Source organism: Arvicanthis niloticus, chromosome 24 (assembly GCF_011762505.2).
Source record: "Arvicanthis niloticus isolate mArvNil1 chromosome 24, mArvNil1.pat.X, whole genome shotgun sequence".
Lineage (NCBI taxonomy): Eukaryota > Metazoa > Chordata > Mammalia > Rodentia > Muridae > Arvicanthis > Arvicanthis niloticus.
The window spans coordinates 13,031,131-13,044,517 of record NC_133432.1 but is presented as its reverse complement, the minus strand read 5'-3'; the positions used below and the strand labels follow the sequence as shown (position 1 = coordinate 13,044,517).

General features: G+C 52.5%; 2 protein-coding genes across 5 annotated transcripts in view; one reads left to right on the top strand and one right to left on the bottom strand.

Moving 5' to 3' along the window:
• The window catches only part of Tctn1 (tectonic family member 1), a 28,246-nt gene extending 21,293 nt beyond the window's left edge, over positions 1 to 6,953 (top strand). For 2 of the 3 annotated variants that reach the window (XM_076922755.1, XM_076922757.1), the window contains exons 12-14: positions 695 to 857; positions 3,905 to 4,024; positions 4,769 to 6,953. In XM_076922755.1, coding sequence (XP_076778870.1) covers positions 695 to 857; positions 3,905 to 4,024; positions 4,769 to 4,912 — 427 coding nt within the window. In that variant the 3' untranslated portion in view covers positions 4,913 to 6,953. The remainder of the gene's footprint in view (positions 1 to 694; positions 858 to 3,904; positions 4,025 to 4,768) is intronic. The other variant, XM_076922756.1, reaches the window with a different exon arrangement.
• The window catches only part of Hvcn1 (hydrogen voltage gated channel 1), a 32,595-nt gene continuing 24,955 nt past the window's right edge, over positions 5,748 to 13,387 (bottom strand). For both annotated transcript variants that reach the window (XM_076922758.1, XM_076922759.1), the window contains 5 exons: positions 12,311 to 12,583; positions 8,427 to 8,522; positions 7,843 to 8,074; positions 6,118 to 6,230; positions 5,748 to 5,884 (listed from right to left, as the gene is read on the bottom strand). In XM_076922758.1, the coding sequence (XP_076778873.1) occupies positions 5,819 to 5,884; positions 6,118 to 6,230; positions 7,843 to 8,074; positions 8,427 to 8,522; positions 12,311 to 12,583 (780 nt within the window). In that variant the 3' untranslated portion in view covers positions 5,748 to 5,818. The remainder of the gene's footprint in view (positions 5,885 to 6,117; positions 6,231 to 7,842; positions 8,075 to 8,426; positions 8,523 to 12,310; positions 12,584 to 13,387) is intronic.

Genomic DNA, 13,387 nt, shown 5'->3' with positions numbered 1-13,387 from the left:
TCTGAGCAAAAACGTTTCCTCTGAAAACCCTTCCTTGTCTCTGGATGTTTAAATTTCACACACACAGCACAACAGAACAACTGAGAGAAAACCGGACTGTGCTGTAGAGGCAAGGTCTCCCTACACAGCTCAGGGCAGACTCAAACTCCTGGCCCTCCCGCCTCCGCCTCCTGAGTACCATAATGGCATTTGTGATCTTCGGTCCTGCGTGTTTGTTACTGAATTCCTGCTCTACAAACCCTTGTCTTTGTACCTTTCATTTTCCCCTCCCCCCATGCCCTTCCCACATCTTTGGAGTGACTGTTATCAGTTGGATTGCTAGCTCAGCTCTCAGATCAGTGTTGCTTCCTAAGAGTTCCACTGAACACTTTGCCACAGGATGCAGGAGCCCAGGACAAATGCTGGTTCCCTCCTGTGGATGTGTTCCAGCACGCTTCAGGAGGACAGGATATGGGAAGCCATTGTGTGGCCTGGCTTCTGGCACAATGTTCAGAGAGAGAGAGAGAGAGAGAGAAAGAGAGAGAGAGGGAGGGAGGGAGAGAGGAACAAGTTAGGAAGCTGCTTTGGGCCATCTCCATGACCAGGATGCCCCAGTCAGGGTCATGTCAGCAGCTGGAGGAAGGAAGAAGTTTAGAGGCTGGTGTGTTTTGGAAGTTGTCAGCGCCTCCCTCTGTTGGCCTCTTTCTTCCCAAAGGTTCACAAGCACCATCCCATGTGGGCTTCTGGCACAGAAGATGCAGGACCTGCTGAGAGGCCAAGCCTTCCCTGACTACGTGGCTGCGTTTGGAAACTCCCGGGCCCAGGATGTACCGGACTGGGTGCCTGTGCACTTCGTCACCTACTCCTCCAACGGGAAGGTAAAGAGGGTGCGAGGCCGCTAGCCACCTGCTAGTGTGCCTTCCCTCCAGGCGGGCCACAGGCTGCTGGGGATGCACCGGGAAGCAGGGGAGGTGGAGAGGGGGCTGCGGACCAGCTGGGTTGGTTCCCAGCTCTGCTCTTCTTCACAGTGCCTTTGATCAGTTTTCAAGCCTCTGTTTGCTTCCCTGTGATGTGGAAACTGAAAGGACCAGAATCAGCATAGGACACCCCAAGACCAGTTCTTAGGACAAAGGAGATTTATTTGCCCCAGAGGGACAAAGGGAAGAGAATAAGAAACAAAGACAGGAGATAGAGGGTGAGGGAGAAGGGAAAAGGAACAAGGGATTGGGCACTGGGGGCTCCATATTTGCCCCGCCGGGACAAAAGACTGCCTCTGGATAGAGAGGAAACAGACAAGGCCCATAGGCAAGTGGAAACGTGTAAGGGATGACATGTTTCATTTTAATTAGGCATGTTAATTAGGTGAGACAAAAGGGGCTTTTGATTGCTGGCCTTCAATAATTTGATAGCTGGTAGTCCACCTCAGGAGGAGAAAGTGGCCAAATAAGGAAACAGACCTTGGGGGCTAGCTTTAGGGATGTAATCTAATGATTTAACAAGGCAGACAGAATCAAGAGTAAGGCCTGCCAGAGCCATGTTTGTCATGTTCGGGCCCACTAGAGCCCTCCAGCAACAATATCACTGACCACTTAGGGTTGTCCAGAGGGTTGTTTGTTTGGCTGTTAGCCGGACACAGTGGTCACTCCATAAACTGGAAGAACAAGTGACCACCATAGTTGAACATGGTTGAGAAATCTCCTAACCCAAAAGAGTGACATCTAAATCTGAAACTTTTTAGTGCCAACACTTACCAATGGCCTCATGTGGTGGCTATGGTCAAAACCTGGGCTCACTGAAATATCTCTAGCTTGTCTGTGTGAGGTGGACATGAACAGTGGATTTCCTGTCCAGCCTCAGAAATTTCTCAGTCATCATGGCTGTGCAAATATTCCAAAACCCAGGACATCAGGCCCTCCAGACCTTCCTGAAGTCCTCCAGTCCAGGCAAGTCAGCTTGGGTGGCAGTGGTACAGTCATCCTTCCTTGGGCATTTGGTGACATGAGGGACATGGGGTGTGGCCTCCTGTCTCCACTACTTCAGTCTTATGCCCTTTGGGCTGTAATGGCAGCACACCCCCACATGAGCTCTTCCAGTTCCAAAGTTCCCCGAAGAGTTTAATGGAGGCTGACATCCTACAAATAGCTTCCTGGTCACACGTGACTCCTCTGCCCACCTCCTCCTTTTGTCTTAGCAGCAAAGCGTGGGCCATCCCTGCGGAGGTGTGCGCTCCATTCTCCCCTAATTGCCCAGCTATTTCTTGTCACAGCTGCTTCAGGCCTCTCATTATTTGCTTTGTACATTTATAAGGAGTGGCTCAGTGGGGAGAGGAGCCTCACCAGAGCCCCATTCCAAGGATCGCTCAACCCTGTGCTCAGCCTCCAGTGAACCTGGGGTGCAGCTCTTAGCTTCCTGGCACTGAGTAAAGACCCCAGTCATTAGTGCCAGGGGAAGCAGGCCCAGGGCATCTGCTGCTCACACCCACGGCACCTGCAGCAGCTCCTAGCAACGGGATGTTGGCAGGCCAGCTCAGGGACAAGGTTTCTAAACGGCACATGTAAGCTAAGGAATCCTGTGACTGCTTTTGGCAGACTCCAGTTTAGCAGGTATGCTAGCTTTTGAAGCCAGGACATAATTTAGAAGAATACATGTGGAAATTGAAACATTGAGGCAAGTACTGTAGCTTAGGGGGGCCCTGCTGCCCACTGCAGCTCCTGCAGTTCCAGTTATCAGCAAGAGGAAGGCTGGGAGGCCTCAAGTCCATTCACCTCAGTGAAGATGATGCATTATTATTACCTTTGTTTTATTGTTTGAGACAGGATCTCTGTGTAGCCCTGGCTGTCCTGGAACTCGCTGTGTAGACTAGGCTGGCCTTGAACTCAAGTATCTGACTGCCTCTGCCTCCTGAGTGCTGGGAATAAAGGTGTGCGCCACTGCTACCTTGCACTGTTACCTTTGGTAACATACAGACAGTCTACCGCCAGCTGTAGATCGGTTGGCTTCAGACTCCAAGATCTGCCTGCTTCTGCCTCCCAAGTGCTGAGAGGAAAGGCTTGTGCCACCCGGCTGTCTTTTTAAGATAAGGAAAAATGTGTGTGAGTGCGTGTATATATGTGCACCATGTGGTCATGTGGTACCTAGTTCCTGCAGAGGCTAGAAGAGAATGTTGGGTCTCCTAGAACTGGAGTTAACAGGTAGTTGTGAGCTGCCATGTGGGTGCTGGGACAGAAGCCAGGTTGTCCTGTAAGAGTAGCCAGTGCTCTTAACTGCAGAGCCATCTCTCCACCCCAAGATGTATCATCACTGCTAGATGGTGAACTTTGATGAAAGAATGCTTATTTCCTGTTTGCATTTTAACAGGAGATACAGGCAAGTTCATCTTTTCACTGTTTTGTTGTAGGTGGGGTTTTTTGTTTTGTTTTTTTGGTTTTTCGAGACAAGGTTTCTCTGTGTAGCCCTGGCTGTCCTGGAACTCACTCTGTAGACCAGGCTGGCCTCAAACTCTGAAATCCGCCTGCCTCTGCCTCCCAAGTGCTGGGATTAAAGGCGTGCGCCACTACTGCCCGGTTCATCTTTTCACTGTTAAATTCTGTCTTCCCTGCTGACCCCCAGCCAGTGTCCAGAAACATCTCTGAGGTGGAAGAGGACTGGTCGAGGCCCTGAGGGTCCCGCCACTGGGTAGTGACAAGTCCACAGTGACTCTGGCTTTTGGGACTAGGAGGGGCTGGTGGAACGGCACTTGTAGCACAGGCTGCTTTAGTCACTCAGCCTCTGTGAAGTCGCTTGTACCTGGACTTGTGTGGCACATTCACCCTAGTGTTCCGAACATTCTGTAATTGGGGACATTTTATGATTTAGATGCTCAACTGAGAATTAGTCTGACTTGTGGCTGTGTAATGTTCTGGTTTAATCTGCTCTTCTCTTGCAGGGCTCTTGCCAGCTTCCTGTGGCTCTGGGTATAGAAGTGAAATGGACTAAGTATGGGTCCCTGCTGAACCCCCAGGCCAGGATAGTAAATGTCACTGCCCAGCTCATCTCAATCCCAGAGGTAGGGGGCTGGGGTGCCGCCCAGGGGTAGGCCTATTCTTTTTTTTTTTTTCCCAAAACAGGGTTTCTCTGTGTGACCTTGGCTGTCCTTGAACTCAGAGATCCACCAGCCTCTGCTTTCTGAGTGCTGAGATTAAAGGTGTGCACCACCACACAGAGCAGCATAGGCTCATTCTTATCCTGGGACAGCCTCACACTGAAAGAAATAAGCCACAGCAAAATACAGTGAGCAGATGCAGGCAGGAGGCCCGATGACAGCAAGGGGGATGGGAAAAATTTATTACTTGGGATGAAAGATCTCTCTCTGGGATCTCAGGTCCTTTACAGTGGGGTCTTGGGGCTGGGGCTGGGGCTGGCCGTCCTCACGGCACAGCTACCATGTGCTGCTGTGCCTGCTGGGTCTTCTCATGTAGCCCAGGCTGGCCTCAGGCTCCTGAGCATTAATGGACATGTGCCATCATGTCTAACTTGATTTTGAGTCTTAAAATAATTTCCTGATCATTCTTTAACTTGTACTTAGAAGGAAAGGCTGACAGGTTGTATTGGTGGTCACAATTCTTGTGAACACTGAACCGTGGTTGCTGCTGCTGGACCAGCATAGTCTGGGGCAGAGTGCTCCTCAGCCACGGGGTGCTCCTCAGCTGTGGGGTGCTCCTCAGCCGCACTAGTGCCTTAGGAAGGCTGACCGTGAGGGCTGCTGAGTGAGGGAGATGATGAGGGTGTCTGCTCTGTCTTTTCCTTACAGCCCCTCCCAGGGCCTGAGAGGACCATCGTCATTTCCACTGCAGTGACATTTGTGGATGTGTCAGCCCCTGCAGAGGCAGGCTTCCGAGCCCCGCCCACCATCAACGCCAAGCTGCCCTTCAGCTTCTTCTTCCCATTTGTATGATGAGGTGGCCCTTGCAGAAGTGAGTCCCCATCCTGAAGGCTCAGGAGGACATGAACCCGGCTGCCTTTTCCCTCTCAGGAACTTTACTCTGCTGGGCTATGGTGTTGGGTCTGATGGTCCAGCACCCTGCACATACAGGTCAAAGGCCGCGTCACCTCTGGGAGATAGGTGGGAACAGAGCCTGCCGTAGAGAATGCATGGAGAGCCTTCTCGGTAAACCATCCCTGGGCTACTGGGAGTTTTCTTCAGAATCCCGTCAGCATTTGAGAAGTACAAACCAGCAAGAGGCTGTGTAAAACTGTATGCCCGCAAGGGGATTGTACCCCAAGATCATGTTAATTACAGGGCAGTCTTGGTGCCCTGCCATGAGCTGGCTGTATAACTGGTGGCTGCTGTGGCTGCCACCAAGGAGAAAATGTGGTGGGCGAGCCCCGGGGAAGGAGAGCACTTATTTTACACATTAATTGTACAGTAATTGAAAGAGATGCTGGTGGTACAGAGCCAGTTTGAAGCTGATGGTACAGCTGGATACTGCAGAGGAGGGCCTGGGTACCATGATGGTTCCCCTAGGAAATGCAGCAGGAAAAGCTGTGGACCATCTAGTATAGAAAGGTTTTCCAGAATAGGCTGGTACAGGGTGCCAGTTCCAGGTCCTTTCAGGATGTGCTTTAAGCTGGTTTTACAGCCCAGCTTCCTTGATGACTCCCGAGCGAGCGAGTGGCAGTAGAGGCCAGCTTGAGGAAAGGTCATTCTTCCTTTGCTGCAGGCATAGGGCGTGGACACCGAGGGGGCAGCAGCAGCGCCAGCATCCCGGAGTGCAAGCCAAGGCAGAGATGGGGACTGGACTTCACACCACACGCTTGCTGTCTGGCTACAGCCCAGCTCCTCTAGGTAGCGTCTGGAAGGCTAGTTCACATCCCCGAGAAGTCCGTTCTGTCTCAGCAGCTTGTTGAGCCGCTCAATCTCTTGTTCCTGTTGTAAAAGCAGACACATACTGGGTGGTGCCCTGAGCCAGTCTGGGGCATTCTGGCTACTGAGGGGAACAGCTTTCAGGAAGGGCCCTGGGCAGGGATAGCAGGAACAAGTTGCCCAGAGGAGGGACTGGACCTGGCTCTTGGAGCCTATGCTGAAAAGACCAAGAAGGAGCTACAGGCGTCGGGTCAGCATGGGCTGGAGGGGACCACAGTGGACCATTTGAGTCTTACCTTCTCGGAGCAGCTGAATTCCAGATGCTGGATCTTCGTGGCCAGTTGGATGTTTATCTGCTTTAACCTCAGGATCTGCCATTCTGAGCGTGTCTTCACAGAGATGATGATGCCTAGAGGGAGGGGAGGGGTTTTGGTGGTGCAACAGCTGAAGTCTTAAACATGTCCGAGAAGGGGGTTGGGAGGAGTGGGTGCATGTGTACCACAGAGTGCCTGTGGACGTCAAAGGATGATGCGTGGGAAGTCTGTCTTTCCTTTCACCATGTGTCCTACAGCTTAAACATGGGTCATGAAGCCTAGTGGCAAGTGTCAGCCCCAAGACTTGTATTCTGATTCACACGTATGCATGTAGAGACAGCTGTCACTGTGAAGCCCCAGCGAGGAAGGCAAGATTGTTATGTCTGAGCTCAGGAGTTGGCAGCTGGGCAGTATTGCCCTGTGGCCCACATGGTTGCAGAGTCTCTAGAGGCTAGCTGTGTTCCCGTTCCCCAGGGACAAGTGTCCCTAGCAGTAACTGAAAGTTGCTTGTCTTCCCTGGTCAGAGTCCAGAGTATAGAGATAAAAAGGCCAGATGTTAAATCAGGGACCCCCATGCCATAGCACAGCCCTGACAGATCGGCACCTGACATGGCTTCAGTGACCCACAGCCCCTCAGTACTGCCTCTCAGATGCAGACTGGAGAGGCCCAGGAGTGCAAGCTACCTGCCCAGCTGCAGTGTGAGGCTTCCAGCCCCCCTCAGCCGAGGCACCCCCTCGGAGCCCACTTACTGTGCCGCACTGTGAGACATTTAGTAAATCCTTTACATCTGTCTTCTTGATAAATTCATTTAACTGTTGTGTGTTACTAGGCTGTTACCTCTCCACCCAACACGGGATTGCTCCTTGTTTGCTTTGCTTTTCTCTTCTCCCCAGAGCTAAACTTGCTTAGCGGTGGCCACCTGCCACCCCACAGCCCCAGCGGCCATTTTACCTGCAGGCCCTGACTGAGTGGGCTGTGCTGCAGGAGGTACCAGCCCCGTCGGGTGACACACCCACCCCAAACACGGGCCCCACTGCCACCCTCTCTCTCATCCCAGGCTTCCCAAGCCTGGCTCATCTAGGTTCCCTGAGCTCTCTGCAGCAGAACTGAGGGGGACAGCTCTAGGCAACTGCTATGGTCACTGGACAGGACTGAACGGCTCCGGCTGCCAGCCAGCCACAGACCCACGGAACCACAGCTCCTCAGACACAGGCACCAGGGGCAGCACTTGGACTTGGGTGGAACCGGACGTCCCTGGGTGTCCTCTCTAGAGATGGAAGCCAAGAGATGCTGACGACTATCTGCAGCAGGGGGTTCACTCGGGGCCTGTGGGAGCTTCACCTGTGCTACCTGATCTGCTCCATGTGGGGACCCTGAGGTAGTCAGCCCAGAGTGCTGCTAAGCCACATGTGTCCGTCCCTCTTGGAGGATGCCCTCCAGTGCTGCCCTGGGCACAGGTCCCACACTGCCCTGACCACCTTCTGGAAAGTACGGGCAGGGTAGTGTGAAATGGCTTTCGACCAACCACAGTTGGCAGCTAGAGGTAACACTCATCACCAAATATTACCATCATGCATTGCTCCTGATGCCCGAGAGGCAGCAGCCATGACACAGACCAGGGATGAGATCCCGGGTGTCTGGTGACCGTACTGTCACCTCAGTACCCACCACAGTACTCACACCCCCGTGTAGCACAGGAGACGCACCATTGATGATGCGGGCCACCCTCCACAGCCGAAGCAGGATCAGCAGACCAAGAGCTTCAAAGTGGTGGTTTTTAAACATGAGGACGAGGTCAATGACGAAAGACACCACCACCACGATGGCGTCCAGGATCTCAAACTTGTGGTGGAAGAACTCCAAGCGGAAGACAAAGATTTTAAGGAAAATCTCCACCATGAAGAAGGCCAGGATGGCAAAACTCATGTAGTGGAACACCTGCGGGGACAGCGAGCAGGGAGCAGCATCAGCATCACCTACCATGTGATAACTAGGCAGCGCCATACCTAACCGCCTCCGGCCAGGCCTGGCTATCATCCCAGTACTTGGGAAGCTGAGACAGGATTGAAGGTTCAAGATCAAGGCTACACAGCCAGACCCTGTCTTAAAGCAGATACGCTGCAACCCCAGCACTTGGGAAACTGAGGCAGGAGGATCAAAAATTCAAAAATAGTTCAAGACTGTCCTGGGCGACAGAGTTAAAAAAAAAAAAAAAAAAAAAAAGGTCTCAACTACAAAGTAAAAATGGCCTGGGGCTGCAGCTCAGTCCGTGTCTGCACCTTGCTCCTACCTTGACTATGTAGTTTTGCTCAATGATCTTCAAATCCAGAAGGAGCTCAGCAAGCACCAGGAGGGCGTCCAGGACCACCAGGCAGATGATGATGACCTAGAGGAGCAAGAGGCTCTGAGAGCAGGGTGGGGCCTCCTTCATTCTCAGGAACCCTGGGAGTACCCTGTGGGGAGCTTAGGGACCACCTCTCCCTTAGGGTCCCACTGGCTCTCCCAGTCACTGCCCCTTGGTCACCCAGTCCGTTTCTCCAGTACCAGCTCTCAAAGCTAATGTCACTCTTAAAAGGCAAACAGAGTTTTAAGTTTCCTTTTCTGTTTCTGGGGTTCACTATTGCTGGGGTAGACACAGAACATATGCTCAATAAGTTATCTGACATACCCCAGCCTTGGGACTCTGAGTTCCAGAAGGGGACTCTCCCCTCCACACCCTTGCAAAGGCTGCCTGTGCTCAGGGAGTGGGGCGGCAGTGTTCTCACCCAGGGGGCTAAGCAAGCTCATCCCAGTGTGTGACACAGCCACCCTGCATAGACAGGGCAAGGGGGAGATGGTGGGGCTTCCTGGAGAGTGGAAGGATGGGGGTGGGTTTGTGACCTGCTGGAATGGGGGAAGGGCAGGTGACAGACTAGGGTAGAGGTGTGGTCACTAATGGTGGGGTGGGGTGGAGGGGGTTTTAGGTTTTTTTCTTTGTGTATTCCTGTGTCCTGTGTGGAGGCCAAAGGGCATCCTCAGATGCCCTGCCCCAGGAGTCCTCACCTTGCCTTTTTTTTTTTTTTTTTTTTTTCTTGTTGAAACTGGATCTCACCCCTTGGCTGGCCTGGAGGTTCCTATGTAGACCAGGCTGGCCTCGAACTCACAAACATCTGACTGCCTCTGCCTTCCAATTGCTAGGATTCAAAGTGTGCACCACACATGGTCTGACCTTACATTTTGAGACAGTCTCTCACTGGCATGGGCTCAACTAGACTGGCCAGCCAGCGAGCCCTAGGAGTCCTCCTGTCTTTTCTCAGGTTCTTCTGTCTTTTTTTTTTAAAGCCTGGGTCTGGGCTGAGAACATGGGTCCTCTTACTTGTAGACCAACACTTTCCTGACAACCATTTTCCCAGCCTGGATTTTGTTTTGGTTTTTACTTCCTTCTTTTAGAGCCAGAAGAATCAGCAAATTCCCAGGATCTAAAGTCAAAGCATAGCCGTATTGCCAAGAGGCTCACCACAGTCACCACACAGCATGAAGCATGGGTCTGTGCATGGGTGTGGAGGAGGGCAGACAGGAGCCTCAGGTCCTATGCAGCCTGGGGTTTCTGAGGGACAGACTGCACAGTGACAAGAAGACTTGAACTCCAGACAGTAGTCTAGGCATAACACACCACAGAAATAGTCACTTTCCAATGATTAATTTCACATGTCACCTGAAGTTAGAAGTTAGAGAGAGACCAAGAAAAGACACTTGGCCTCTCCACCTGGCTGCTGGGGTAGGGTAGGTCACAGCCCTTTGTAAGCCCACATCCTGCCCTGTGGGGTGTCAACTGCAGGGTCCCATTAGCCTGCACTGGCACCAAAGCCTCAGTAACTGGCCACACACTGGTCTCTGAGCGACAATGGGCTTATGAAGCCAGATGAGCTGAGGGCTCAAGCTCTGGCTGCCCCTTGATCAAGATGAAAGCACCAGACCCATCTCATGTCTGCCTTCCCTGGAGGCTGGCTCATCCATGTCTTCTGATTAGGCCATCTCATGTGACAGGTGACAGCATGCTCTATCACTATGTCCTGCAGATCCTACCAGCAGAGAGCAGGAGTCCTGAACCCCTGTCCCACCCCTATCCCATCTAGCTTCCATCTAAGACCTTCAACCAATCTGATCATGGCGCCCCCACACAGCCTGTCCCCAGCAGCGCCTGCCTCAGTGAGCAACCTTGCTGCTTTCTGCACAGGACCCTTGTACCCCTTCCCCACCCCCACTCAGGCCTTTGTCTCTTTCCATACCAGGCCCTTGACCAACTCAAGCCCCTGTCTGAAACATGCCCTCCCTCCCATGGGACCTACACCGCTCAGCCCTGAGTGTCACATGACAGTCACCATGACCTCAGACTCCTAATTTCTGCCTGCAGGGGACATCTAACAGGCTAAGCAGCATCTGTCTGTCACCCACAGTAGATGGAACATGTCCCCTCAAACAAATACCTTTCTGAGAGTCAGAGCCAAGCCTGGCAGGCAGAGTAGGAGGGATGAGTCCCTTCCAGAGGCAGAGACATGGGGGGTGGGAGCTCTGGGGCTCCCTTTACAGCTGGAAGGAAACAGGCTCCCTCCATTTGCTCTGAAATTGCAGGTTTGGGATTTCAAACCCAACAACATAATACCATGTTTCCTGCCATAGCCACAGAGGGGCTGGCCAGACACAAGAGATGCTGGGTTGTTGGCTCACTTTAAGTGGGAGAAAAGACAATTTTTTTTCTCCCTGAGAATAGTGTTCGTGGTGAGACCGAGGCTGTCTCTCCCTGCTTCAAGATGGGACTTGGACTCTGATGCCCAGAGTGGCATCCCCGAAGTACCTCCCTGTAGTACTGGATTTGCCACCTCAGAGTACAGACAGAAGCTTGCCCTTGTTCATGGGGCTACAGAGCTGGCTCGGGGGTTAAGAATGCTCACTGCTCTTGCAAAGGACCTAGGTTCAGTTCCTAGAACCCCCGTCCTTCAGGTGACTTAAAACCACCTGGAACTCTAGCTTCAGGGGATCAGACACCCCTGACCTCCCTCCAAGTTCTCCAGCACACAAATGGTGCACAAGTACACATATAAATGAGAAATCTTTTTGAAAAAATTGCCCTTCCCAATGTTGAAACAGTGGGCTTCCACCCAACTGTTTCTCTCTGAAGCCAGGAAGTCCCCTCTCTCTCCCTGTGGCAGCAGCATCTGCAGAGAGGTGATGACAGAGCCAGGTGTGTGTGTGTGTATGTGTGTGTGTTTGCATACATGTAAAAATCAGAGATCCACATTCCTGTCTACGGTTACTCTCGCCATTTAATTCTTTGAGACAGAATCTCTCATGGAGCCTGGGTCTCCCCCAACTTCCAGTGAGCCCCAAGGAAACTCCTCTATCTGCCTCCCAGTGCTGGGATTTCTGGCATGCACTGCCACATCCAACATTTTCCCTCGGGGGGCTGGGGAATCGAACTCGGGCCCTTATGCTTGCACAACAAGCAGTTTCCCACCTTAACCGCCTCCCCAGCCTCTCCAGCCCCACATGTTCTGGGGTCAGGGCCAGGTGTGGTGCTGAGCTTGCAGAGCAGGGGACCCTCATGCCCTTGTCCAGAAGCAGGCACTCTGGAATGAATACTTCTCTCATAGTGTACTTTGAGCATACACACAGGCCATGAAAATAACTAGCCTAAAGTAACCATTCATAGGTTGCCACGAAGATCTGTGGCAGTGGGTACGGTCACAAGGCTGTGCAGCTGCCACCACTGTCTAGTTCTAGTGTATTTCCACCACCACCCCAAAAGGAAATCCCATCTTCCTCAAGCAGCCACCCCGTCTCTCCCTCCTCTCTCCTCCCTCCTCCCTCCTCCCACAACCTCCCATCTGTCTACACGGGCTGCTACGCTGGAAGGTTCAGCTATCTGCCATCACACACAACCAGGACCATCCCTGTCTGGCCTGTCCACTCAGGTCATGTGTTCAGAGTTGCAGCATGGATCTGCACGTCCTTCTTTGTCATGCCCAAGTCACAGCCTCCGGAGGGTCACAGCACGACCCCTCCCCCACTGTTAATACAGATCAGACCACAGACCATGGCATGAGAAAGAAGTTCAGAAAGCACCTGTGTGGTGCAGGGGTGGCAGTGGCAGAGGGGGGCTCCCACCTTAGGGACCTGGCGACCTCACTCTCTTACCTGAAACCTGTGGGAACTGAAGAGTTTCCTCAGCCTGGTCCTGAAGTCCAGGGTTGGCCTGGGCGTGGAGACAGAGCCAGCCTCGGCATCTGCACCAGCAGCACTGCCCTCGCCCTCCGCTGATGTGGGCGCCGGCTCCTCCTCCTCCTCCTCATTCTCCCACTTCTTGTAGTTGACGTTCCATGTGTGGTAGTCGTCCCCGACCACTGTGAAGTGCTTCAGGAATTTGCTCATCCTCTTGGTGGGAGCCACCTTGGGTCTGTGAGTGACAGCCTGGAGGGGCGGGACAAAGCGAGTACTTGAGGCCCTCCCGAAACCTGGTGATGGGGAGTAGGGCCCAAACCAGGCCCCAGGGTGCTCAGAGAGCAGCCTAGCCCAGGTCAAAAAGGTGGGGTTTTTAGGAGCACTTATTTTTGGAACTTAGTATCTCAGTGTACAAGAGGCAACAGGAAACCCCAATCCCACCAGACATGTCCCTGTGGTCTGGCTGGCAGTCACCAACGGTCCTACAGCCCAGTCTCAGAATAAGGCCCATGTGTAAATACCAGAAGTGCCGCGGACTCTCAGAGAAATCAAGAGCTGGTGAGAGCAGAGGAGGAAGTGTCCAGAAGTAAAAGTACAGTTTCACAGAGAGCTCAGAGAAGCCGGCCATGCTCTCCGGGACGCACAGGCAGAAAAAGGGGTTCTCCCAAGTATATCCAGCTTGGTACCACACACCTGTCGTCCCAGCAGCCAGCCTTCAAGGAGGTGAAGAGTTTAAGGCCAGCCTGGGCTACACAGTAAGACCCTATTTCAAAAAACAAAACAACAAGAATAAGGGCTATCCCACTATGTGCTCGGCCTGCATGCTCAATCTGCCTTTAAAAGAACGATGTAGTAACTAACTTGCAAATTAATTAATTAATTGCAAATTAATTGACTGTAAAATTACTTGCTTTGGATTTCCCGTGTAATCAGCTTTTACGACCTAAGCTATCACATAGCTGTAATCTCAAGGACTCTTCCATGTCCCGACCCACAACAGTGCATGTGTGTCCTTTGCTGAAAGCAACCTTTTAAAATGAACATCCATTCATG